General features: G+C 25.6%; 7 protein-coding genes across 7 annotated transcripts; 2 read left to right on the forward strand and 5 right to left on the reverse strand.

Annotated features, from left to right (window-relative positions):
• Positions 1–2,195: 2,195 nt before the first annotated feature.
• LOC122850609 (F-box/LRR-repeat protein 2-like) lies at positions 2,196–4,317 on the reverse strand. The gene is made up of 4 exons (XM_044149742.1): positions 4,170–4,317; positions 3,813–4,069; positions 2,502–3,003; positions 2,196–2,200 (listed from the first exon to the last, which is right to left on the reverse strand). Exons 1-4 carry the CDS (start codon positions 4,315–4,317, stop codon positions 2,196–2,198), a joined length of 912 nt encoding a protein of 303 aa, XP_044005677.1.
• Positions 4,318–7,045: 2,728 nt separating this feature from the next.
• LOC122850610 lies at positions 7,046–9,893 on the reverse strand. Its single transcript, XM_044149743.1, has 4 exons — positions 9,773–9,893; positions 9,233–9,672; positions 8,146–9,139; positions 7,046–7,068 (listed from the first exon to the last, which is right to left on the reverse strand). The coding sequence occupies exons 1-4, from the start codon at positions 9,891–9,893 to the stop codon at positions 7,046–7,048; spliced, it is 1,578 nt and encodes a 525-aa protein (XP_044005678.1).
• A 3,935-nt stretch (positions 9,894–13,828) lies between these two features.
• Positions 13,829–16,019, reverse strand: LOC122849583 (serine/threonine-protein kinase TNNI3K). The gene is made up of 4 exons (XM_044148347.1): positions 15,355–16,019; positions 15,226–15,271; positions 14,860–15,148; positions 13,829–14,781 (listed from the first exon to the last, which is right to left on the reverse strand). Exons 1-4 carry the CDS (start codon positions 15,703–15,705, stop codon positions 14,349–14,351), a joined length of 1,119 nt encoding a protein of 372 aa, XP_044004282.1. The 5' UTR covers positions 15,706–16,019; the 3' UTR covers positions 13,829–14,348.
• A 233-nt stretch (positions 16,020–16,252) lies between these two features.
• On the reverse strand, positions 16,253–17,026 carry LOC122849620 (39S ribosomal protein L52, mitochondrial). Its single transcript, XM_044148390.1, has 4 exons — positions 16,984–17,026; positions 16,822–16,891; positions 16,596–16,728; positions 16,253–16,529 (listed from the first exon to the last, which is right to left on the reverse strand). The coding sequence occupies exons 1-4, from the start codon at positions 17,024–17,026 to the stop codon at positions 16,365–16,367; spliced, it is 411 nt and encodes a 136-aa protein (XP_044004325.1). The 3' UTR covers positions 16,253–16,364.
• A 67-nt stretch (positions 17,027–17,093) lies between these two features.
• On the forward strand, positions 17,094–20,629 carry LOC122849551 (armadillo repeat-containing protein 8-like). Its single transcript, XM_044148290.1, has 5 exons — positions 17,094–17,697; positions 17,911–17,984; positions 18,064–20,005; positions 20,082–20,248; positions 20,329–20,629. The coding sequence occupies exons 1-5, from the start codon at positions 17,671–17,673 to the stop codon at positions 20,363–20,365; spliced, it is 2,247 nt and encodes a 748-aa protein (XP_044004225.1). The 5' UTR covers positions 17,094–17,670; the 3' UTR covers positions 20,366–20,629.
• A 97-nt stretch (positions 20,630–20,726) lies between these two features.
• On the reverse strand, positions 20,727–23,295 carry LOC122849574 (islet cell autoantigen 1). Its single transcript, XM_044148334.1, has 4 exons — positions 23,152–23,295; positions 22,590–22,858; positions 21,308–22,524; positions 20,727–21,247 (listed from the first exon to the last, which is right to left on the reverse strand). The coding sequence occupies exons 1-4, from the start codon at positions 23,160–23,162 to the stop codon at positions 21,125–21,127; spliced, it is 1,620 nt and encodes a 539-aa protein (XP_044004269.1). The 5' UTR covers positions 23,163–23,295; the 3' UTR covers positions 20,727–21,124.
• Positions 23,296–23,393: 98 nt separating this feature from the next.
• LOC122849659 (60S ribosomal protein L38) lies at positions 23,394–24,183 on the forward strand. Its single transcript, XM_044148433.1, has 5 exons — positions 23,394–23,473; positions 23,599–23,636; positions 23,745–23,805; positions 23,918–24,040; positions 24,136–24,183. Exons 2-5 carry the CDS (start codon positions 23,634–23,636, stop codon positions 24,177–24,179), a joined length of 231 nt encoding a protein of 76 aa, XP_044004368.1. The 5' UTR covers positions 23,394–23,473; positions 23,599–23,633; the 3' UTR covers positions 24,180–24,183.
• The last annotated feature ends 88 nt before the right edge of the window (positions 24,184–24,271 follow it).

Below are 24,271 nucleotides of genomic sequence, written 5' to 3' on the forward strand. Positions count from 1 at the left end.
CAGATAGAATGGAATTGTGAAAATTCAACCTTACCGATTACTTTGGTCAAATTAATAGAGCAAGTTGGCGAAAATTTAAAACGTCTTGATATTTCAAAATCTATAGGTAAAGATCATCCTTTTTCACCAGATTCATTGGTTCCAGTAAGTTTAAATTTTACAACTATATACATGACAAGAACAAACATAGTACTTATTGTTTGTTGATTATGATATATATTTATTATCTTCCAGGTATTTCCTCGATTAACCGTTTTGGAAGAGTTAGCTATATCGGGTTTAGCTCATTTAAATCAAGCTTCAATCGAGTCAATAGCTGAAATTAAGAGTTTAGTTACTCTTAAATTAATAACTCATTTGAAGGAAGATATACAGTGCAATATGTATCCAATTGGAAATTTAAAAAATCTCAAAAAATTGGATATTGGTGCGGATTTTGGTGTTACAGATGAATTTTTAATCAATCTTAGCAATAATGCTAAAAATTTAACCGAATTAACCATAGTTGGTACAAATATAACGGATAATGGTATAATGGCACTTAATAACTTAACTGAATTAGAAGACTTTGATCTTGGTTTATATAAATTACAAAAAAAAAATACTTTAATCACTGATGAATCATTCCGATATTTATTTCTCAAAAAATTGAAATATATGGATATATCAAATTGCATTAGGATCACTAATCATTCAGTGATTACAATTGTTAAAAATTGTACAAATTTATTCGAGTTAACGATAATGAACACAAGTGTAACTGCCAAAGTTGCCAAAGAGCTTACTTATTTAACAAAATACCGTAGAGGCTTTCTATATCTTCGGGTTTCATTTAGTAATCGTCACTATACTTTTGAATCATTTAAATCAGACAAAGTATTTATTAGGACTCAAAGTAATAACTTATCTATTGATACTTATTGACACTACATAATTATTGTTAATTTATTTTTCTCGAGCATGTAATTCAATTATAATTTATAAATATAAATTAAAAAATATTTATGATATTATATAATATGATATAAATTATGTATCCTTCGATTATATATTCAAGATGAAAAATAATAATAATATATCTCCATTCCCAATTAATATATACCGTATTTAATTTCTGTTATACTACCATTATTATTCTTATTAAATTTGAATAAAAAATTCAAAACCTAGAAACATTGGTAAATTATAAGACATTGCCTGACTTGCCTTTAATTATATTTGTAATTTTTTTTTTGGTATTATAAATTGATATCTAAAATAAATAATCAATAGAGATAAAATATAAATAAATATCCAATTTAAATTCCTTTTATTTTTTCCTTATAATGTGTTTATTAATTTTATATAATTTATTTATTAATAATTTACTTAACATTAATTTAGTTGAATATAAAGGCAATGTGCTGACCAACCAATTGCCAAAGACTTACTGCAGTACAGTGTATACATACATACACACATCGAAAAAGAGACATAGCAAAGTGCATTCAATTCATGAAGTATTTTTCATCAAATTTAGTCACCCGGGAAAAAATTCCAACGATCGTTGACGATCGTGGAAGACAACGCTTTTGTCCACGTCTCGGGTGATCTTCAAAGATCTTCAACGATCTGTGGCGATCTTCAAAGATCATCAAAGATCGTGGACGATCAGAAAAAAAATAAAACGAGGAAAAACAATTAAAACTACTTTAAATAAATATTTTACGAAATTTTAGGAAGAAATAGTGAGTTTTTTATGTTTTATCTACAAAGATCGTCACAGATCGTCAACGATCTTTAAAGATCTTCACTGATCTGTGACGATCTTTAAAGATCTTCATTGATCTGTGACGATCTTTAAAGATCTTCAGCGATCTGTGACGATCTTTATAGATAAAACATAAAAAACTCACTATTTCTTCCTAAAATTAAATAAACTCTTATTTAAAAGAAATCAATTTAGTATTTTTCTGACGTCCACGATAACTGATGATCTTATTCTGCGATATTCGAAGATCAAAAGGCAACATATCGCTGAAGATCGCCACAGATCGCCACAGATCACCACAGATCGCCACAGATCGCTGAAGATCTTTGAAGATCACCCGAGACGTGGACAAAAGCGTTGTCTTCCACGATCGTGCATATACGATCGTCAACGATCGTCGGAATTTTTTCCCGGGGCAATTTGTTTGAGGTTTCTCAGAATTTATTTAACCTGTTATTTAAACAATACAAACAAATTTTAAATTTTCATAGTGAATATTGAAATATTCATAATGATTTAATTTTTAAAAAATGATAAAATAAATTTTAAAAATTGTTTATTCGTCTATCTTGAAGATTATTATGACAATCATTATTCGAGTTATGTTGCTAATTGTGAATTTAAATTATCATTTGTATTTATTATATGTATGAATACTCAACTAACAACCATTGAGATTTGATTTTAGAGCTAGCAGTTTCATAAAGCGTCTGATCAGAGATCTGTATATGCAAAACAATTTCATTTATACGATTTTTTGTTGCCAAATCAGCAGCAATAATCGTATCAAGTGTAATATTATCAATAAAAGAGAGAGTAAGTCGTTCGAGATCTGGACAATTTTTGATGACCTGAATGATACCAGCATCAGTGAGGTTGATGCAACCACGACAATTTAAAACTCGTAATCCTTTTAATTTTTCAACAAAATTGTTGGTGATAGTCTTGTTGCAGTCTATAGTCAATTCTTTCAAATTTTCCAATTTCATCAAAACATCAAAGGCATTTTCAGTGATATTGTTCGGCCCTTCAATATTTAAATATTTCAAGTGTTTACATTCATCAGCAATAAAAATAATAGTACTATCTTGAAGTTTTTTAATACATGATAAATCTAAATATTCAAGATACTGCAGTTTTGATAAATGATCAAGAGAAAATGGACAAGATGTTATTTTACAATACGGAATTTCTAAATGTTCGAGTTTTTTACAATTGTTTGAAATTGCAATTATTGCTTCTTTCGTGAGTTCCTGCTTATACAATTTTAAACATTCAAGATTTTCTAATTCTGTCAATTTTATTATAGCTGCAGCTGTAGATTTATCTGTAATTGTTAAGTCTTTCAATTTTTTGCAATGATTCACTATTTCAATTGCAAAGTCCTCAGAAATTGGCCAACAAGTACTGAAATAAACTAAATTTTGAAGGTTTAACCAGTTTTCAAGTGAAATTGCAGGTTCTCGTGTATAACGTAAATTATATGAGTTATTTATCAATCCAAGCAGTTCAACGTGTTTAAGATTTTGGCATGTATCAATAATACTAGAAATTACATTCAAAATTTCTTGTTCCTTAATTATACAACAGTCTGACAAGTCAATATGTTCTAAATTTACAAGGTCATTGAATATCCATGATTTTTTCAATGCCCAAGATCCTCTAATATCGAGATAAACAAGCGTTGGTTTTTTTGATATATCTTGGATAATATTATCTAGATTACAGGAGCGTACTGTTAAACTTCGAAGTTTTTCGTACTTATTCAAGTTCTGAAAAATTAAAACAATTGATTTCAACTAATTGTAGTGCATATTCATCAAATTAATATAGTATTTTTTGTTACTAGTGACAAACAACTTACGAAAAATATCGGTGGTCTTTGCCGTGAAACGTCCTCAAAAATTAAATGAATTTCTTTTATTTCTTCTGGAAGATAATTCATTATTTCATCTGGAAAATTTTTACTGTGTTTATTTTGTATAGTAATTATTTGTATTTTGATGAATACTAATTTATCCAACTGTGTAAAAGTTGAAATGTAGTCATTGGTATTATTCACTCTTGATGTCTCATCAAATACAAATTCAAGTCTTGTTAAATTTTTACAACGTTCACCAACGATTGGAAAGATGCTTGAATTGCAAACTTTAGAAAGAGCCAATTCTTTTAAATATGCACCACATCGTAATAATACTTTTTTAACAAATGATTGTGTCAATAAACGGTTTTTATAATTACCACTAATTGAGACACCACATTTGTATTTTTTGATGTCGTACCATGGTGGTTGACAAGCCTCTTTCCATTTGTGACAAACTGAAATATAAAATATATCATATCAAAATCATTATATAAATAAAAATACACTAGTATTGATATCAACAAAATGCAAAGTAATTTGAATATTTATAATTACCATTTTCCATGAATATCCTCTGAGATACCGGAAGCCACATGAATATTTGTGCTAATGAATCATAATCCAGAACCATAATTTTAGTCTCGAAATCATCATCAAAAGGTTTTTGTTTATCCATCAGGTGAGGTTTTTTATTGACGCTCATTGTGAGTAGATATCGAATGTTCAATAATCTTTATCTGGTCAGATCAAATCTTGTCCTGCAAGTAGTTCAGGTCACAGCTGATGAAACTACGTGGATATTATTTTACTGTTCGGGTATAACCTCAGAAACAGCTGAACCAATACGATATTTACCAAAATAATATTCTAAATGCAAATTAAACGATATTTGTATTAAATTAAAAAATTGATATAACATTCCAATTATACCTTAGTTACTTTATGATTCGTGCACTAGTACTTATAGTGCAACAAGCAACAAGTCTATTATAAATATATTATTCGCTCATGTTCCTATATTGAAAGAGAGAACCTGATTTACAAAGACACGTGTTGCCAGAGTTGCTAAGCATATATATATGGTGTGCAAATTAAAATTTTTCCATTTCATTTTCCATCATTTATAAATATTATATGGTGTGAAAATGTGCGGGTCATGTAGGTCGCTTGATTTTATTTTCTGACCACGTGGCAAATTGCCAAAGTGTTGCTTAGAAAACTTAACACTATATATAAACTGTACACTGCATTTACACACGTGCATCGAAAAAAAGGTAAATGACAAAGTGCATTTTCTTTATTACAAGTATTTTCCATTAAATTTATTAAAGTTATATTTGAGATTTTTGAAATTTAATTAATCTGTAATGTTTTGTGTGTGTGTTTTTTTTTATAGATTAATTAAACTAAAAATATGGAGACTATTACTAGTGAGGCTCAATGGTTCGAGAAATTAACCTCGATTTCACAAGAACTTCAGCTCGAAAGCGTGAGTTTTATCAATTTAGCTTTTATTTTTCAACATTAAACATTATATTTATTACGTAAATAGACGATAATTAACTGGACGTTAGTAAACCTTAAACTACAATTTAAAAAAAACGTCAATAATTTATATTATAATTTTCTTAATTATTATTTCATCTCATTTGATTTGGTCATACTGTTTTTTTCAGAATATTGAGAAAATAATTTTTATAAATAAATAATATTGTGTAGACAAAAAAAAAAATAACAATTGCACCCGATCCACCAGAGTATACCTAAAATTTTAATTTTTGTCGTGTAAATTTATTAATCATATATTATTTTTTGTTAATCAAGATGAACAAACAACTTGCAGCTGAAAAAGCAGCAGAAAATTCTGGTACAGAAGATACTGACAGTGATTCTGATGATAATGATTTTTTGGATAATCCTGGTATAATTGATGATGATAATGATTCCGATTTGGATAATCCTGGTATAAATGATAATGATAATGAAAATGAAGTTAGAGTTGAAGCACAGCCCAGTCTAGTCGATAAGCTAAAAAGGCAAATGAGTCCTCTATTTGCTAGTCAACCAAAGTTCGAAACAGGTATATTTAATTAAACTTTTCAAAGGAAAAACATTTTTTTTTTCAATCAATCAAGTACTAACAATAAGAATAATAATAATATATTGATTTTTTAGTGTGCAGCCAAACGAATAACTGGCTCATCATGTCAAATTTTACAAAATATCGTTCTTATATGCCACGACTTGATGATCCAATCGATGCCTTGCAAAAACAAGAAGATGATTTAAAATATGTGCTTTATCTATGTAAACATAATCTGACGGAGCTAGACTTACAAGAATATTCTTCATCTAAAATATTGCAAATGATTAATACTAATTTACCAACTCTTAAGAAACTTTCTTTGGTATTTAACGAAGTAGTAAATGAAGATTGTGAAAATTTTTTTTCTAATAATATGCCTCGTCTTGAAGAACTGAAGATAGAATGGAATTGTGGAAATTCAACTTTACCAATCATTTTGGTTAAATTGATAGAGCAAGTTGGTAAAACTTTAAAACGTCTTGATATTTCAAATTTGGAAGATGACTATATATATCCACCTTGTTTACCAGATTCATTGGTTCCGGTAAGTTTAAATTTTACAACTATACATGACAAGAACAAACGTAGTAATTATTATTTGTTGATTATGATATATATATTTATTATTTTTTAGGTATTTTCTCAATTAATCCATTTGGAATATTTAGTTATATGGGGTTTTGCTCATTTAAATCAAGCTTCAATCGAGTCAATAGCTAAAATTGAGAATATAGTTACTCTAGAATTAGTAACTAATTGGAAGGAAGATCTACAATGCGATATGTATCCAATTGGAAATTTAAAAAATCTCAAAACATTGGATATTGATGCGGATTTTGGTGTTACAGATGAATTTTTAATTAATCTTAGCAATAATGCTAAAAATTTAACCGAATTAACTATAGTTGGTACAAATATAACGAATAATGGTATAATGGCACTTGATAAATTTACTGAATTAAAAAAATTTGATATTGGTTTATATGATTTACAAAAAAAAAATATTTTTATCACTGATGAATCATTCCGTTATTTATTTAATAAAAAACTGGAAGAATTAGATATATCAAATTGCATTAAGATCACTAATCATTCAGTGATAACAATTGTTCAAAAATGTACAAATTTAAGAGAGTTAAACATAATGAACACAAATGTAACTGCCAAAGTTGCCAAAGAGCTTACTTATTTAACAAAAGACCGTAGAAAGTTTCTATATCTTTGGGTTCCTTTTAGAGATCGTCACTATACTTTTGAATTATTTAAATCAGACAAAGTATTTTTTAGGACTGAACGTAATGTTTATCCTATTGATACTTATTGACACTAGATAATTATTGTTAATTCATTTTTCAAGAGCATGTAATTCTATTATAATTTATAAATATAAATTAAAAAAATATTTATGATATTATATAATATGATATACTATTTCGATATAAATTATGTATCCTTTGATGATATATTCAAGATGAAAAATAAAAATTTGATGAAAAGAATTGTCAAATTATAAGACATTGCTTGAAAATATCTTTAACTATTTGTAACTTTTTTTTTGATATTATAAATTGATATCTAAAATAAATACTCAATACAGATAAAATATAAATAAATATCCAATGTAAATTTTTTATACTTTTTCTTAAATGTGTCTATGAATTTTATCATTAATTTTTTAACAAATTTACTTAGGATTGATATCGTTGAATATTGAGCAATGTGCTGAAGGTCAACAGCTTCAGTTAAACCATAAATAAATAAATATTGTTAAATACGGCTGATTAAAAATACAACACGATGAACATGGATAAACACTCGGATCGCTTGACTATATTTTCTATTCTATTTTCTAATCAAACTGCCAAGGACTCGTGTCGATTGAAAGTTACACGATAAACATGGTAGTGCGTTATGTAAGAATTGAAATTTTTTTACTTTGTTTCTCATCATTTATAAATAACGTCTGGTGAGAAAATGTGTGGGTCACGTGAATAACTTGACTTTATTTTTAAACTACGTGTCGAACTGCCAAGGACTTGTGTCGAAAACTTAATTTTATATACTGTACAGTGTACACACGTACATCGAAAAAGAGGAACAACAAAATTCGTTTCATTTATCAAAAATTTTCCATCGTCAAGTGTCATTCAAACAATACAAATTGTAAGCATCAACAGTAGGGGAATACTGATAGAAATAATATTATTTAAAAAAATGATAAAATAAATTGTTAAAAGTTGTTTATTTTTCTATTTTGAAGATTTTTATGACAATCGTTATTTGAGTTATGTTGCTAATTGTAAACTTGAATTATTATTTGTATGTAATGCAATTATTATGTGGAGAAAAACCTAGTTAACAACCATTGAGATTCAATTATAGACTTAGAATTTTTATAAAGCGTCCAATTAGAGATATGTATATGCAAAACAATATCATTTATACGATTTTTTGTTGCCAAATCAGCAGCAATAATCGTATCAAGTGTAATATTATCGATAAAAGAGAGATCAAGTCGTTCGAGATCTGGACAATTTTTGATGACCTGAATGATACCAGCATCAGTGAGGTTCGTGCAACCACGACAATTTAAAACTCTTAATCCTTTTACTTTTTCAACAAAATTGTTTGTGATAGTCTTGTTGTAGTCTATCGTTAGTTCCTGCAAATGTTCCAAGTTCGTTAAAGCATTAAAACCAATCTCAGTAAGTTTGTTGGGCCCTTTGATTTTTAAATATTTCAAGTGTGTATCAGCAATCATCATAATAGTACTATCTTGAAGTATTTTAATACCTGACAAATCTAAATATTCAAGATACTGCAGTTTTGATAAAAGATCAAGATAAAATGGACAAGATTTTATTTTACTATATAGAATTTCCAAATGTTTGAGTTTTTTACAATTATTTGAAATTGCAATTATTTCTTCTTTCGTGAGTTCCTGATAATTTATTTTTAAACATTCAAGATTTTCTAATTCTGTCAATTTTATAATAGCTGCAGCTGTAGATTGGACTTTTATTGTCAAGTCTTTTAAATTTTTGCAATAATTCACTATTTTTATTGCAAAATCCTCAGTCATATTCCAACCAGTACTGAGATAAACTAAATTTTTAAGGTTTAACCAGTATTTAAGTGGAATTTCAGGTTCTGGTGCATTATAATGAGAAGAGTATTCAAGGTGTTTTAGATTTTTGCATGTATAAATCATACTAGAAAATACATTTAAAATGTTTTGTTCCATAATCGTACAACAGTGTAACAAGTCAATATGTTCTAAATTCACAAGGTCATTGAATATCCACGTTTTTTCCAATGCCCAAGATCGTCTAATATCGAGATAAACAAGTGTTGATTTTTTTGATATATCTTGAATGATATCATCCAGATTACAGGAACGTAGTGTTAAACTTTTAAGATTTTTGTACTTATTTAAGTTCTGAAAAAATTTAAAATTTGATTTAAATTATCTGTAGTCTATTTATTTAAATAATATAGTATTATTATTTGTTACTAGTGACTAACAACTTACGAAAAATATAGGTGGTCTTTTGAGTGACATGTATTTAAAAATTAAATGAATTTCATTTATTTCTTCTGAAAGATGATTCATTATTTCATCTGGAAAATTTTTACTGTTTTTCTTTTGTATTTTAATGGATACTAATTTATTCAACTGTGTAAAAGTTGAAATGTAGTCATTATTATTCACTCTTGATGTTTCATCAAATACAAGTTCGAGTTTTGTTAAGTTTTTGCATCGTTCACCAACGATTGAAATAATCATGCTTGAGTTGCAAACTTCGGTAAGAGTCAATTCTTTTAGATAAACACCACATCGTAATAATATTTTTTTAACAAATGATTGTGTCAATAAACGGCTCTGATAATCATCATCAATTGATACACCACATTGGTATTCTGTGATGTCGTACCATGATCGTTGACAAGCTTCTTTCCATTTGTGACAAACTGAAATATAAAATATACCAAATTAAAATCATTACATAAATCAAAATACACTAGTATTGATATCAACAAAATGCAAAGTAATTTGAGAATATACAATTACCATTTTCCATGACTATCCTCTGAGACACTGGAAGCCACATGAATATTTGTGCTAATGAATCATAATCCAGAACCATAATTTTATCCTCGAAATCATCATCAAAAGATTTTTGTTTATCCATTAGGTGAGGTTTTTTATTGACGCTCATTATGAGTAGATATCAAATGTTCAATAATCTTTATCTGGTCGGATCAAATCTTGTCCTGCAAGTAGTTTGGGTTACACCTGATGAAACTACGTGGATATTATTTTACTATTTGTGTATAACCTCAGAAACAGCTGAACCAAAATGATATTTAAAGTTTAATAATTGTAAATACAATTTAAATGATGTTTGTATTAAGTTTAATTAATTATTTTATTAATTTTATTAATTAATATTACCTCGAGGTATTGATCGATCAATTGCTTTATGATTTGTTTACTATAGTACTAATAATGCTTGTTGCAACAAGGTTATTATTTATATTTGCATATGTTTTTTGATAGAGACATAGAGTGTACCTGACAAATAAGAAGAACACGTGTTGCCAAAGTTGCCACTACTGACGAGTTCAGACCAAATTTTTATACGTGAATGACTCGACTACAGTGACTTCATTTCTCAACCGAAAACACTATAGAAAATTTATGTATACATATTTCTTAGTATTTACTTTACACACGTGCATCAAGAAAGAGCTTCAATATGACAAGTGCATTTTATTCATCAAGTATTTTTTATCGAGTTTATCAATTTATTTATTTGAAGTTTTTCGAAATACTTGTACTAATACTATCATATTAAAAAAAGACCTTGAAACAGCTATGAACAATAAATAATGAAACATATATGTTTATATATAAATTTAAAAAAAAAAATGAATATAATATATAAAAAATGATTATTTATTAAAATACCTGTTAGATACTAATAGAAATTTTTTTCTGGTCTTATAAATTTATATTTAAACAAAAAAAAATAGAAAAAAATTAATGAAGAAAATACTTGAATATAAAGGCAATTTGCTGAAGGTCACCAACTTTAGTTCAACCATCAATAAATAAATCTTCATCTATGTAAATACGTAATCTGACGGAACTAGATTTAACTAAATATCCTTCATCTAAAATATTGCAAATGATGAACCATTCCGTTATTTATTTAATCAAAAATTGAAAGAGTTAAAGATAAGAAACACAAATATACAAAGGTTGCCAAAGATTTACTTATTTAACAAAATACTGTCGAAAATTTCTATCGCTTTAGATTTCTTTTGAAATTTGTTTCTATACTTATAAATTGTTCAAGTCAGACAAATTATTTTTTACGACTCAAAGTAATGAATTTTCTATTGGTACTGATTGATATTATTTTAAAAATATACATAAATTGAATACAAAACAAAGCAAATTAAAGAAAAAAAAATACAATTATTTATTAAATGAAATTTATTCATGTGTACCTTAAATAATAACAATACCAAAGATCAACATTCCAAGGCCAAAAAAAAATAAAAAATTTCTACAAATGCATGAGCATATTATCCAATATATTTTGCGTATCTATTTAATTATTAAGATTACTATGAAACAATAATTAAGTCATTCGGAAATTCCACTTGTTTAAAAATGTTTTTGAAAAAAATTTAAATTTTGGGAGTAATGAGAACAAGGTGACAACATTGCACTCTTAAATACAGTGTTGCAAACTTGCAAACATAAGTGATTACGTCACAATAAACATAACTCATAAGTGATTCAGTCTTCACACTCTTCAGTTTTATTATATTGATACTGATTGATACTAAGTAAAGAGTAAGTTAAACAATCAATAATCTATTTCTAAATAAATATTAAGTTAATAATTAGTTTAATTATAATAACAAACATCATTGTTGTCATTAAAAACTTGACAAAATTTTTAAACATTCGTTTACATACTTGCACCCAATTATCGTTAATATTTTAACCCTTTTTTTTTATTTTCCAGATAAATAAACCTAAAATAAAACTCAAAAAACTATATATAAATATTAATTATACTAATTAATAATTACACGATAAACATCTGATACAGCTTTTGGTAGAAATTGGAATTTTCGTATCTTGTTTTTCGTTATTTATAAATAACGAGTGCCTGCATCAGACAGAATCATGACTTCTCTTTTTCTTCGGGATGCTAGTGTCATGAAGACATCACGATATCCATGTCCATTCTGTCCAAAAAATTTTAAAGTATCAGATGGACGTGGTAGTTTCAGACAACATATTCGAATTCAACATGAAACTCTCAATAAAAATTGTCGTTGTCCTATCAAAGGATGCATGAGACATTTCACTCGAGTGTATTCATTGGAGCTTCATTATGGAAAAGCACACTGGCTATATGATCTAGATGATGATGATGATGATGATAATGATGATGATGATAGTGTAGAAAAATATAATCCATCATCATCAAGAACTAATCCAAACAAATGGCAAAAGAGTTTTGACATTTTTGAAAGTAAAATGATGTCAAGTACAATTGATCTTGTTGAAAAATTATATGCTGATAAATCAATTCCAGCAGATGTTAATTTAGATGCTATATCTACATTAAGTGAATTTTACAAAGATACAAGTAATATTGTAGATAAATGTTTTTTATCAGAAACATCTGAAATGAATGAATGTGAAAAAATGTTATTCAATAAATTTAAAACAAGTTTCGAATTAATAAGTGTATCATTTGATAAACTCAAAAAAAATTCACAACATCTCTATGAAATTGAAGAAGAAAAATCACAAGGTGACGATGAAAATGTGGAATTAATTTTACCTGAAATTTAATTTTTAAAATTATTATTATAAAAATGTTTATCGAGTGGTTATTATTAGTTTAAATTTATCAAAAAAAAAATGTGTTTTTAATTAGTTGAATCATCATGATGATTCAACAAAATATTATGTTAATTAACAAGCTCAAATTATTCATTTAATTATTAATTATTTAATATTTAATAATACTTGTTATCTTTGATTAATTATTTTTCTAAAAATATAAATAATTCTAAAATATTCTTTGATAAAAGTTAAAAGTCAATTGTTTCAGTTGAAATGAAATATTGAATTAGTTTTACCTGAAACTTAATTTATAAAATTATTATTTTAAAAATGTTTATCAGGTGGTTATTGTTATTAGTTTAAATTTATCAAAACAAAAATGTGTTTTTAATTAATTGAGTCATCTTGATGATTCATCAATATTATATTTTATTGAATCAACTAAGTAACAAGCTTAAATTAATAATTAAATTATTAATTATTGAATATTAGAAATATTTATTATTTTCTATTAATTATTTTTCTAAAAATGTAAATTATTTGTTGATAAAAGCCACAAGTAATTTGTTTAAAATATAAGCCATTATTTCAGTTGAAATGAAATATGTGTTTTTTTTTTAATTAGCATTTTTATTGATTATAAAATCCTTGGTTCAATAAATTTTCCACAAGATGACAAGGAAAATATTGAATTAGTTATACCTGAAATTTAATTTACAAAATTATTATTTTGAAAATGTTCATCGAGTGGTTATTATTAGTTTAAATTTATCAAAATAAAAATGTGTATTTAATTAATCAAATCATCTTGATGATTCATCAACATTATATTTTGTTAAATCAACTAAATAACAAGCTAAAATTAATCATTTAATTATTAATTATTAAATATTTAATAATATTTGTTATTTTTTATAAATTGTTTTTCTAAAAATATAAATAAGTTGTCATTGTTTTTCGATAAAAGCTAAAAGTAAATTGTTCAAAATAACATGATGATGATTCATCAACATTATATTTTTTTAAATCAGCTAATTAACAAGCTTAAATTAATCATTGAATTATTGTTTTAAATGTACAAATAAGTTGTTAATATTCTTTGATAAAAGTTAAAAGTAAATTGTTTAAAATATAAGCAATTATTTCAATTGAAATAAAATAAATATTTTTCTAAAAATTATAGCATTTTTATTATTTATAAATCCTTGGTTCAATAAATTTTCAGGGTTTCAATAAAATAACACCACCGTTTTAAGATACATAATATAATTTTTTATTTTTATGTTGTTTTTTTTTGTCTTTTTTGTTAATATAAAAACCAAGAATAAAAAAATTACTGCATAAGAAGTTATTTATTCTGGGCATACAATTGTAAAACATGTATTCTCTCACGTAATTATTTACAAGACATATTAAAGTCAAGGATAAATATTTTACATTTATAAAGAAATAATTCAAAAAACTTAAATATATATATTTTTCAATAATAATAATTAAAAAAAAAACAACCAACAATTAATAATTGTTTATGAAAAATAAAAAAAATTGATGATTTTTATTTTTAAAATAATGTCTTGTTTTTTTAAAAATAATATTTTCATTTTATTTAATTTTAAATAACAGAAAAAAATAATTAAAAAATTAATAATTAAAATTATTATTCAATTTTAAATTAAAAAATCAAATAAAAGGAAAAAAAAAATTATAAAATTTGAATAATAATAATTGTATAATTGAGATTTAAAAGAAAAGTAAATTTTTTTTTTATTCAACTTGCAAGACTAAGTGAATCAATACTTGCAAGTAAATTTTTAACATCACCCTGTACTTGATCATTTGTATTTGATAATGATAATTTTGAACAAAATGAACTTAATGCTTCAATTTGTTCACCAACATCATTTTTTTTTTCTAAATATGCAACAAGCATATTAACAACTTTATGAATTTCATCTTTAATTCTATTTGTATCAGAACCTTTGCAATTTTGTAACATTCGTAATTTAGCTTGTGCTAATTGTAGAGGATTATAACCACGTCTATCTGATGACAATACATTTGTTCCAGCTTTTAAAAGTAATGTTACAACTGATATTTTACTTGTTATAGCTGCCAAATGTAACGGTGTATTACCAAGACTATCAATTTGATTTGGATTTGCACCATGATCCAACAATAATTTAACCATTTCCGAGTAACCTCTTGATAAATAAAACAAACAAAAAACATATATTATTAGCTATTATTTAATATAAAATATATACTCTATAATTACATACCTTGAGCATGCTAAATGAAGAGCAGTACGACCTTGTTCATCAGCATCATTTGGTGATACACCACGTTCAAGTATATGTGTCATTAATTCAATGTTATTTGTTCCAGCAGCAAGACGCATTTTACGACTCCAATGTGATGTATAAAATGGCTCTAATGCTTCTCTTCTATGATTTCTCATCATAAATTTACCCTTTAAATTACACCTTTCTTTTAATGATGATAATGCTTTCATTTTTTTGTCTATATTTAATTCATCATTGTGAAAAAAATGACGTACATTTGAACAACCTGTTGTTAAATAAAAAATTTATAATATTATCTACATTTTAATAATTAAAATTCATCATAATTTAATTTATATTTACGTGGATCTTCAAGTCTAAATCCATCAGGATGACATGATGAATATTGCTGTAAAAAATAAACAAAAAATTAAAAACAATTGAATGAAATATTAATTATTATTATTTGCAATTAATAAATATTGTATTAACCGTTTTTAATCTTAATGGTTCTTTATCAATTTGTGAATTATCAAATTGAAAAAAAACTTGTAGTGATGATACTGATGAACCAGCTTCTAAATCATTACGTGATAAACATGGCATTGAATTATTAAATGATGATTTATTTAAACATAATGTTTTTGTTGTTGTTAAATTGCTAATATTTGATTGATTATTATCAGTTGTTTCATTTATTTGATTTTTATTATTTATAGAATCTATGCTTCCATTTGTTGTCAAACTTTTGCCACGTACAAATCCATTAAATCCTTGTATTTCAGCTTGACCACTGTCATTTGAATCATTACCAGTATCAACACCTGAATCTACAGATGTCATTTTAAAACATAAAATTAGCTATTTTTTTAATTTAAGATTATTATTTTATTATTTTTCTATTTGTTGATAATACGTATTAGAAAAAAAAAACATATCAAATATCTGATTCACTGACACAACTGTTTTTTCTATTTTTGTTTACTAATAATTTTTGTCTTGTTTCGTTTCGATTTATTTTACACGAATTTCGTTTTATTTGTTTAAAATATTTAATAGATAATTAATAAAAATTAATTTTTAATAAAATATGCAATGTTAGCTTTTATTTATTTATTTTTTAATTTATAATAACAATAACAATGCATGACGACACTGGAAGTTGAATGTATTGTCATCTAGCGAATGAATTTTGCAAATTTTTTTTCTAAGAAATGACGATCAAGGCCAGAGGTCTCTAGTCTTATTTTATCATTAAAAAAATGATAAAATTAATAATAAATATTGCAAATAAAATTATAATTAATCAAGTAATTAAATTACTTAATTATAAATTTGATCAACTATTTCTATTCGTACGTTTTTTTTCTGTAAATAAATAATCGAAAAGGTTTTTTCTATCACCCAGTTTTTATTTTTTTTTTTTTGCACACATTTATTTATACACTTTTCACAACTGAATAAAAAAAAAAATATTATAAACATATGTCTAATAAACTAATTTAATTTTGATCAGATTGTGATGTTGATTCATTGATTAATTGTTGTCCTTTTGGTTTGAATTTACTACTTATAATTTTTTGTCTATTTTCCATAATTTTTTCTTGCATTTTTGCATGTCTCAAAACAGCATAATCAACTTCACTTGTTAATTTTTGAATTTTTTCCTAAAATATAAATATAATGATTAAAATATCAATATTATTTTTCCAAATAATATTATAAATAATTACCAAATATTCACGTTGTTTTTGTATTCTTTGATATTGTCTTATTCCAAATGGTACTGGTTTTCCATCAACAAAAGAATAATCCGGAAGATTTGTAAGAGCTCCAAATTTATTTGGATTTTTTGGCAAACGATTTCTATAAAATACAATTAAATCATCAATAAATTGCATTAATAAAACCATAATTAATTATTAATTTTAAATAATTTCAATTCGAAAATTTATTTACTCTCTTCTCCATTTTTGATCAATTTGAATGACACAAGTCGTATGAATTCCTTTGACAATTGAATAAACACCTGCTAAAAATAAATGACACAATAATTAATTAAAAATTTATAAATTATAAATAAATAAATTGCTATAAATTAATGTCATTATATTGGCTTACTTCTAGCACGAATTAAACTTGTTATTTTTTCAACAAACGCCATGATGATTTTTTTAAATAAACAACAATTTAAATTTGCCAATTAGTTTATTAATTAAATAAAATAAAATACTTAAATAAAAGTTTATTAAAAAAAAAACAACAACAAACTTTATTTATTATTATTTTTTGGAGTAGTATTTCAATTTTTATTAAAATATAAAAACATAACCTCAAATTATTCTTGGCAAATGAATTTCGATTTTCGAACTGATGTGAAGTTGGTTACGATTGATCATCGATTGATCGGTCATGACAGTCATCAAGGGGGGCAAGAGGGGGGTTGTCAAATAAATAATAAAAAAAATAATAATAATCAATCAGCTGTCTCATTCTAACCACCGCACCAGATAAAGAAAAAATATTATCTCGATTCACGTAATAACCAACAAGACGAATAAATAATAATAACAAATCGAAAAGTTGAGAAAAAAATTTTTTCTTTTTCGAAAAAAAAAGAGAGAAAAATAGAGTGAGCAAGGAGAGTTTGACTGAGTGTCCTCGTGACGTGAAAAATTTCGGCGTGTAGCTCTATAATTTATTTATTTATTTATTTATTATTAAAAAATTTATAATTATTAATAATCCTGTTTAAATACTGGATTAATGAATGATAATATTTATGTAAATTAAATTGTGCAATTGATAATGGTCTCGGTGATGCAGCCGTTTATGGTGAGTTTTAAATATAAATATAAAAAAATGACTTTTTGACCTGGTACAACTGCGTTTTCATGAACGTCATACTTATAAATTAATAATAAAAATAGAAATATAAAAAGATATACAATAACATAAGCAACAATGACATAATGATTTGTTAAAAAGAAAATAAATACTAATAATTATTATAGGTTATATTTATTAAATGAATTAACATGATTTCAGGATGTTGAAAGCTCAAGAAGTTATATTGACGAGCTGTATTCGCCAGACCCACAAAAGTGTCTTGAAGCAATAATGTAATGATAAATATTATAATAAATAATAGCACATTAATATAATTTAAATTACTAAAATAATAATAATATAATTTTTCAGATGTTTAAAAAATTCAGTAATTGGTAGTAATCGTCAAAAAGGATCAGTTATTGCACAAGGTGTTGTGCCACGTTTGTTACAATTATTAGGTGATACATCTGGAATAAATGTTGGTGAAAGAATACGTCTTGAATCAGTTGTAACACTTGGTTCATTAGCTAAAGGTACTGATCAACATGTATTGGCATTAATTGATCTTGGTGTTGTACCACTTATATTACAAGTATTATTATCAACAACAAAAACATCAACAACAACAAATAATGATAATGAAAAATTAATAGATAATTTAATTGAAGCATGTTTAAGATGTTTAAGAACAGTCTTCCAGCATCAAAGTGCACCAATACAAATGATATATGAAAATTCTGAATTAGTACCATGTTTATTATCATTATCAAGTAAATCAGTAACGTGTCAAATTTGTATGTCAACAATATTAACAACAGCATGTAAAACACAAGATGAACAAAGTACATTAATGAAAGGTGGTGCAATTGATGCATTATTATGTCAACTTGAATCACCATTAACTGAAGTACAATTACCAGCATTAGCATGTCTTGCAAATATGTGTTATCAAAATCGTATTGTATCAACAATAGTATCAAATACAAAAATAACAAATAATGATGATAAAACATTACCAACAATATTAGGTAAATTAATTGGACGTGATAAAAATACACTTGTACAATTAGAAGCATCAAGATGTATATCATATTTACATCGTGCTGGTGCATTAACATCAACAGATTCACGTGTTATATATCGTGCATTACCATGTCTTGTTAGATTATGTCATCGTGATAGAACACCACGTGAACGTATTGCTGCTGCTGAAACATTAGCATATTTAACTGAAGTTGATACTGATTTACAACGTTTAGCATCAATTAGTAATCATTTAATACCAACACTTGCTGAATTATTACGTCCACATCCACAAGTACAAGATACACAAATATCACAAGATATGAGACAAGCAGCATTTCGTGCATTTTCATCACTTGGTGCAAATGATGAAGATATTAGAAAAAAAATTATTGAAACTGAAAATTTAATGGATCTTGTTGTATCAGGTTTACAAGATCCTGGTGGACCACGTGTTAGATTAGCAGCTGTACGTTGTTTACATTCATTATCACGTAGTGTACAACAATTACGTACAACATTTCAAGATCATGCTGTATGGCGTCCATTAATGCAATTATTACATGGTGCTGATAAAGGTTTTGGTATTGCTGATAATGGACGTATTAATACTAATATTAATAATATTAATAATAGTGCTAATAGTAGTTGTAACAATAATAACAATAATAATAATATTAATAACAGTAATAATAATACTAATAATACCACCAACAATAACAACAACAGCAACAACAACAACAGTAATAACAATATTAATAATATTAATAATGATGGTGGTGAAGAAGATTTATTAACAGTTGCATCAAGTACATTGTGTAATTTATTATTAGAATTTAGTCCAAGTAAAGAACCAATACTTGAATCTGGTGGTGTTGAATTATTATGTTCATTAACTAAAAGACCAGATCCAGCATTACGTTTAAATGGTATATGGGCATTAATGAATGTTGCATTTCAAGCTGAACAACGTGTTAAATCACAAATATTTACATGTCTTGGTACTGATCAAATATTTCGTTTACTTGCTGATTCAGAATTACCAGTTGTTATGAAAACACTTGGTTTATTAAGAAATTTATTATCAACAAAAGCACATATTGATCGTATTATGGATGAACATGCTGCACAAGTTATGCAAGCTGTTATACTTGTATTAGAAGATGATCATCCAGCGGATGTTAAAGAGCAGGCACTCTGCATCCTTGCTAATGTTGCTGATGGTGATCGTGCACGTGATCATATTATGGCTAATGAGGATGTATTAAAAAAACTTATGGATTACATGGTTATTATTTTTTGTGTTTATTGATTATTATTTTTAATTGATATAAATATTTATTTTTATACTTTTTTATTTACAGATGCATACCAATGTTAAATTAAATATTGCTGCTATTTTTTGTGTTTGTAATTTGGTATGGCGAGAAGAACCAGGTGCTGAACAACGTCAGGAACGTTTACGTGAACTTGGATTTTATAGAATACTTCAACATCTACGTTTTAATAAAGATTCACAGCTTTATGACAAGTATGTTAATTAATATTTTGCTTTATTTTGATAATTTTATCTTTCGAAAAAATTTAATTAGTTTATTTTATTTATTGCAGGGTGAGGACTGCATTGGCACAATTTTTTGATCCCTGAATAGTCACAGTTTATATGTATATCATTACCTAGGTCTTTTTACTTTAATGATTATTTTTTTTTTTTTTTCATTTTTTAATATTTTAATTAGTATCTTTTTAAATTCTGCGTCAAAAATAATAACACTGTGATCGATTTGTTGGCTTTTTTTTTTTTTTTGTTTTTTAAATATATCATGTCATTGTGTCTTCATTATAACGTAAAGTAGATCAAAAATAAATTAATCAATTTTAAAAAAATAATAATAAATTATATCGTCACTTGGCAGACTAGTCTTATTTTGTATAAATTAGTTTAAAATTTTATTTTTGTTTTAAAATTAAATTGACTAAAACTTTTTAAAAAATAAAAAAAGTATATATGACATGATTATCTTTGTATAATTCTTTATTTTTATTAATAATTATTATTTTGTATATATAAATTTTACAATTGGATACTTAATTATAATGAAAAGAAAATAAAAAAACAAATTTAAATAAAAGTAAAAGAAACAAAAAAATCAGTTTTATAATTTACCAGTTTTTCAATATTTTAAGTTCAAAAAAAAAACAAAAAGATAATAATAAAAAATAATACATGACAACATAAATACACTCTATTAATTATTAATTAAAATATTTATATAATCTTTGGTAAGAAATATTTTTTGATGACTTTTTCTCTTTGGAATGTTGTTTGAAGTATGGTTGAATGATTTACGATAATATCATAAATACATTGATGACTTTTCTCTTTAAAAAGAACAAAAAAGACTGACTAAGCTGGAGCATTATTATCATTTGATTTTGAAAGACTCTCAATTGGATTATTAGCAAGTGGATCCAACTCAGCAAACAAATCAAGCCATGAATTATTTTTTCCTTTAAGTTTATCCTTTTTCTAAACACAAAAAAAAAAATGAAATATAATCATTGTATTATAAATAGAATATTAATTTACCTTTTCATCATTAAATGATTTTGTTTTCATTTGATTTTTACAAAGAGTAACATCACCAAGACTTTGTTTCAATATACCAGCTGGTAAAAATGATTCTTTTGTAAATGCATCCCATTCAGCATTACCAGTTGAATCATTAGTCAATATATCATCCAACAACGTCATATTTTCATTTGCTAAAAATTCAAATTGATTTTTATCACTTGATGTTGATTGATCAACAATTGGTGCACTTGTAAAATCAAATATTTCATTTGTATTTGCAATAAATGAATCCATTTCAAGATCTAATTTAGCTAAATTATTTTCAATATCATTATTAATTATTTTTTTTTTATCATTTAATGTTAAAAAAAAATCATCAAGTACTTTATCGGACGGTTTTTTATTATCATTTAATGTTGAATCAATTTTTTTTTGTATATTTTTGCTTTCATCATAATTTATATCAAGTAATTTTTCATCTTTATTATTTGAATTATCATCAATTGTTTTGGCCTCTTGTGCTTCTTCAATATTATCATGAAATTCAGAATCAAAAAATAATAATTTATCTTTATCATCATCATCATCTTGATCAGCATCAGCAGTACCACCAGCTGCACCACCATCATCATCATTATTACCACTAGTTTCTTTAGCTAATTTAATTGATGTATCAGCAAGTTCTTTAACAACAGTAAAATCATAACGTTGATAACCCTTAAAACTATTTGCAATTGTTGAATATGCTTGTGATGATTTTTTAGTAAATGTTAATAATGTACTTTGATATAGTACAAGTGCATGACTAAACATACTACATCTTGCTGCTGCTAATAAATCAATTTTTTGTAAACAATCAAATGCTTGATTATCAAATAATTCTTTACCACGTCTAACACGTATTTGTACTTTACGAAAACGTTCTAATTGTTTTGTTGTATCTGGATCAAGTTCTTGTGATATATTTTTCATCCATGATAATGCTGCACGATATTCAGTACGTGCTTTTTCCATTGATTGTACATTTTGTAATGTATCTTCAATAGCACGTTGTCTAAATGTTTCAACTTCTTGATATAATCTAACAAGTGGTGAACGTAATGCAATACGTTGTTGGCCAGAATATGATAATGATTTACCAACAGCAGACATCATTTTTCCAGCTCTTGTTTTATCCTGTTTACCAGCTTCTTTTAAAAAACGTCCCATTGTATTTTCTTCTTGTGCCAAATCTAAAATAATATAATTATATCATGTATCATGTCAATATTTTTGAGTTAACAATTAATTTTCTTACTGCATAATCTTTCTTGATATTTATCAATAACACGTTGTAAATAACAACATGAATCTTGAATACTACGAAAAAGTTCAAGCTTTGCATCAAGCTCAGCATCAGATGAGACAATACATTCATCTTCTTTTTTGCCTAATTTTCTTGATAATGTCTGTTTTGTTAGCCAATATTGATGTTGCATTTTAGTCATTGGTGATTCATTTGATACATCAGATCTTTGTACCCAACGATCAAATGAATTTCCAGACACTCCTGGTCCACCACGATCACTGAAAATAATTCCTTTATTACGATACATGTTTTTAATATTTTTTTTTTTGTTATTTGACGACTTTATGCCAATGTTTAAATTATTTTATTTTTCAACTGTTTTAGTTTGCTATTACCAACAAGTTTTTCATGACACTGTCAATCGGATTTCCTGGCTATAATCTTTAGCTGATAAGCTCTAATTTTTGCATTGCAAATTACAACAGATACCATATAAATTTATGTAGAAAATATTTTTTTTTTAATGAGTATAATTATTATTTTTTAATTGCTGAATTTTTTGTTTACTTACTAGGTATTCATGGCATGAATTTATGCCGAAATTTAACTCCAAATGGTGATTAATCAATTTTTATTTTTTAATATAAATGTCAAAAGCTCATTTGACAACTTGGAATGTGTATTATTATTTTTTTTTTTATTGACATATATATGTTTTCTCTCTCGACGGCCATTTAAATATTCGATTTTTTTCAAAACATGGTAACACTTGGTAATATAGATATTGATCTTATCAATTGAGCAATTTTTCAGGTTAGGCTGGTCAGTGGATTTTTTTTTTGGTGTAAGCGCTGCTGTCTGGCAGCCTTTCTTTTTCTTATGCTCGTTGTTTGGTAAGTCCTAATTTTAAATAATGCCAAAATAATTAATAATTAATGTAACAAGTGTAATCCAGGAATTGTTTTAAATAATTTTATATAATATTTGTGATCTAATATTTAATTATATTTCATTACAGACGCTGTGTATCCAGATCAAATAACAAAACTCACAATGGTAAGTTTATCAATTAACCTCAAAATTAAAAAAAAAAAAAAAAGCAAATAAAATTACATGTGACGAGTGTTGTTTCAATAATTAATAATTGTTTATTGTTTATTATAGCCACGTGAAATCAAAGAAATCAAAGACTTCTTGGTGACAGCCAGAAGGAAGGATGCTAAATGTGAGTAGCTTTTTTGAATATAAATTTATTCATTAATAATTATTAAACTGTTTTAAAATGATATATTTAACACGTGGATATTAATTTTGTTCTTGGTGATGATTAATTACAGCTGTTAAAATAAAGAAGAATGCTGAAAATGTCAAATTCAAGGTCAGATGCTCCAGATTCTTGTACACCCTTGTAATCACAGACAAGGAAAAGGCTGAAAAATTGAAGCAATCACTTCCACCAGGTATAATTTAATTCACATTATGTTATTTTTAATAATTAAATTTGTAAATTTACCAAATAACTAATTGTATTTGTTTTATAAATTATTTGTTGCAGGTCTTCAAGTTAAAGAAGTCAAAAAAGCCAATGAAAAAATGTAATAACTAAAAATAAATAAATCATCTTTTGGCTAAAAAAAAAAAAACAAATACAACATTTCTATTTGTTATTTATTATTCATTTCCTTTTTGAA

The sequence above is a fragment of the Aphidius gifuensis genome, linkage group LG2, assembly GCF_014905175.1.
Source record: "Aphidius gifuensis isolate YNYX2018 linkage group LG2, ASM1490517v1, whole genome shotgun sequence".
Lineage (NCBI taxonomy): Eukaryota > Metazoa > Arthropoda > Insecta > Hymenoptera > Braconidae > Aphidius > Aphidius gifuensis.

What these genes read in the sequence shown, in the direction of transcription:
- LOC122850609 (XM_044149742.1), bottom strand. Translation starts at nt 4,317, where the DNA reads ATGAGCGTCAATAAAAAACCTCACCTGATGGATAAACAAAAACCTTTT. An exon ending in GAGGATATTCATGGAAAATG is followed by an intron (nt 4,070 to 4,169) that starts GTAATTATAAAT and finishes TTTATATTTCAG; the next exon opens with TTTGTCACAAATGGAAAGAG. An exon ending in TATTTGATGAGACATCAAGA is followed by an intron (nt 3,004 to 3,812) that starts GTGAATAATACC and finishes TTGTATAAGCAG; the next exon opens with GAACTCACGAAAGAAGCAAT.
- LOC122850610 (XM_044149743.1), bottom strand. Translation starts at nt 9,893, where the DNA reads ATGGATAAACAAAAATCTTTTGATGATGATTTCGAGGATAAAATTATG. An exon ending in AAAGACCACCTATATTTTTC is followed by an intron (nt 9,140 to 9,232) that starts GTAAGTTGTTAG and finishes AAATTTTTTCAG; the next exon opens with AACTTAAATAAGTACAAAAA. An exon ending in TGATTTGGCAACAAAAAATC is followed by an intron (nt 7,069 to 8,145) that starts GTATAAATGATA and finishes AAATTATAATAG; the next exon opens with AATTACATGCTCTTGAAAAA.
- LOC122849583 (XM_044148347.1), bottom strand. Translation starts at nt 15,705, where the DNA reads ATGACATCTGTAGATTCAGGTGTTGATACTGGTAATGATTCAAATGAC. An exon ending in ATTTAGACTTGAAGATCCAC is followed by an intron (nt 15,149 to 15,225) that starts GTAAATATAAAT and finishes ATTTAACAACAG; the next exon opens with GTTGTTCAAATGTACGTCAT. An exon ending in CTTCATTTAGCATGCTCAAG is followed by an intron (nt 14,782 to 14,859) that starts GTATGTAATTAT and finishes TTATTTATCAAG; the next exon opens with AGGTTACTCGGAAATGGTTA.
- LOC122849620 (XM_044148390.1), bottom strand. Translation starts at nt 17,026, where the DNA reads ATGGCGTTTGTTGAAAAAATAACAAGTTTAATTCGTGCTAGAA. An exon ending in AAGTTTAATTCGTGCTAGAA is followed by an intron (nt 16,892 to 16,983) that starts GTAAGCCAATAT and finishes TATTTTTAGCAG; the next exon opens with GTGTTTATTCAATTGTCAAA. An exon ending in AAAAACAACGTGAATATTTG is followed by an intron (nt 16,530 to 16,595) that starts GTAATTATTTAT and finishes TTTATATTTTAG; the next exon opens with GAAAAAATTCAAAAATTAAC.
- LOC122849551 (XM_044148290.1), top strand. Translation starts at nt 17,671, where the DNA reads ATGGTCTCGGTGATGCAGCCGTTTATG. An exon ending in AAGTGTCTTGAAGCAATAAT is followed by an intron (nt 17,985 to 18,063) that starts GTAATGATAAAT and finishes ATAATTTTTCAG; the next exon opens with ATGTTTAAAAAATTCAGTAA. An exon ending in AAAAACTTATGGATTACATG is followed by an intron (nt 20,006 to 20,081) that starts GTTATTATTTTT and finishes TTTTATTTACAG; the next exon opens with ATGCATACCAATGTTAAATT.
- LOC122849574 (XM_044148334.1), bottom strand. An exon ending in ATATCAAGAAAGATTATGCA is followed by an intron (nt 22,525 to 22,589) that starts GTAAGAAAATTA and finishes ATATTATTTTAG; the next exon opens with ATTTGGCACAAGAAGAAAAT. An exon ending in AATCATTTAATGATGAAAAG is followed by an intron (nt 21,248 to 21,307) that starts GTAAATTAATAT and finishes TTTTGTGTTTAG; the next exon opens with AAAAAGGATAAACTTAAAGG.
- LOC122849659 (XM_044148433.1), top strand. An exon ending in CAGAAGGAAGGATGCTAAAT is followed by an intron (nt 23,806 to 23,917) that starts GTGAGTAGCTTT and finishes GATTAATTACAG; the next exon opens with CTGTTAAAATAAAGAAGAAT. An exon ending in GAAGCAATCACTTCCACCAG is followed by an intron (nt 24,041 to 24,135) that starts GTATAATTTAAT and finishes TATTTGTTGCAG; the next exon opens with GTCTTCAAGTTAAAGAAGTC.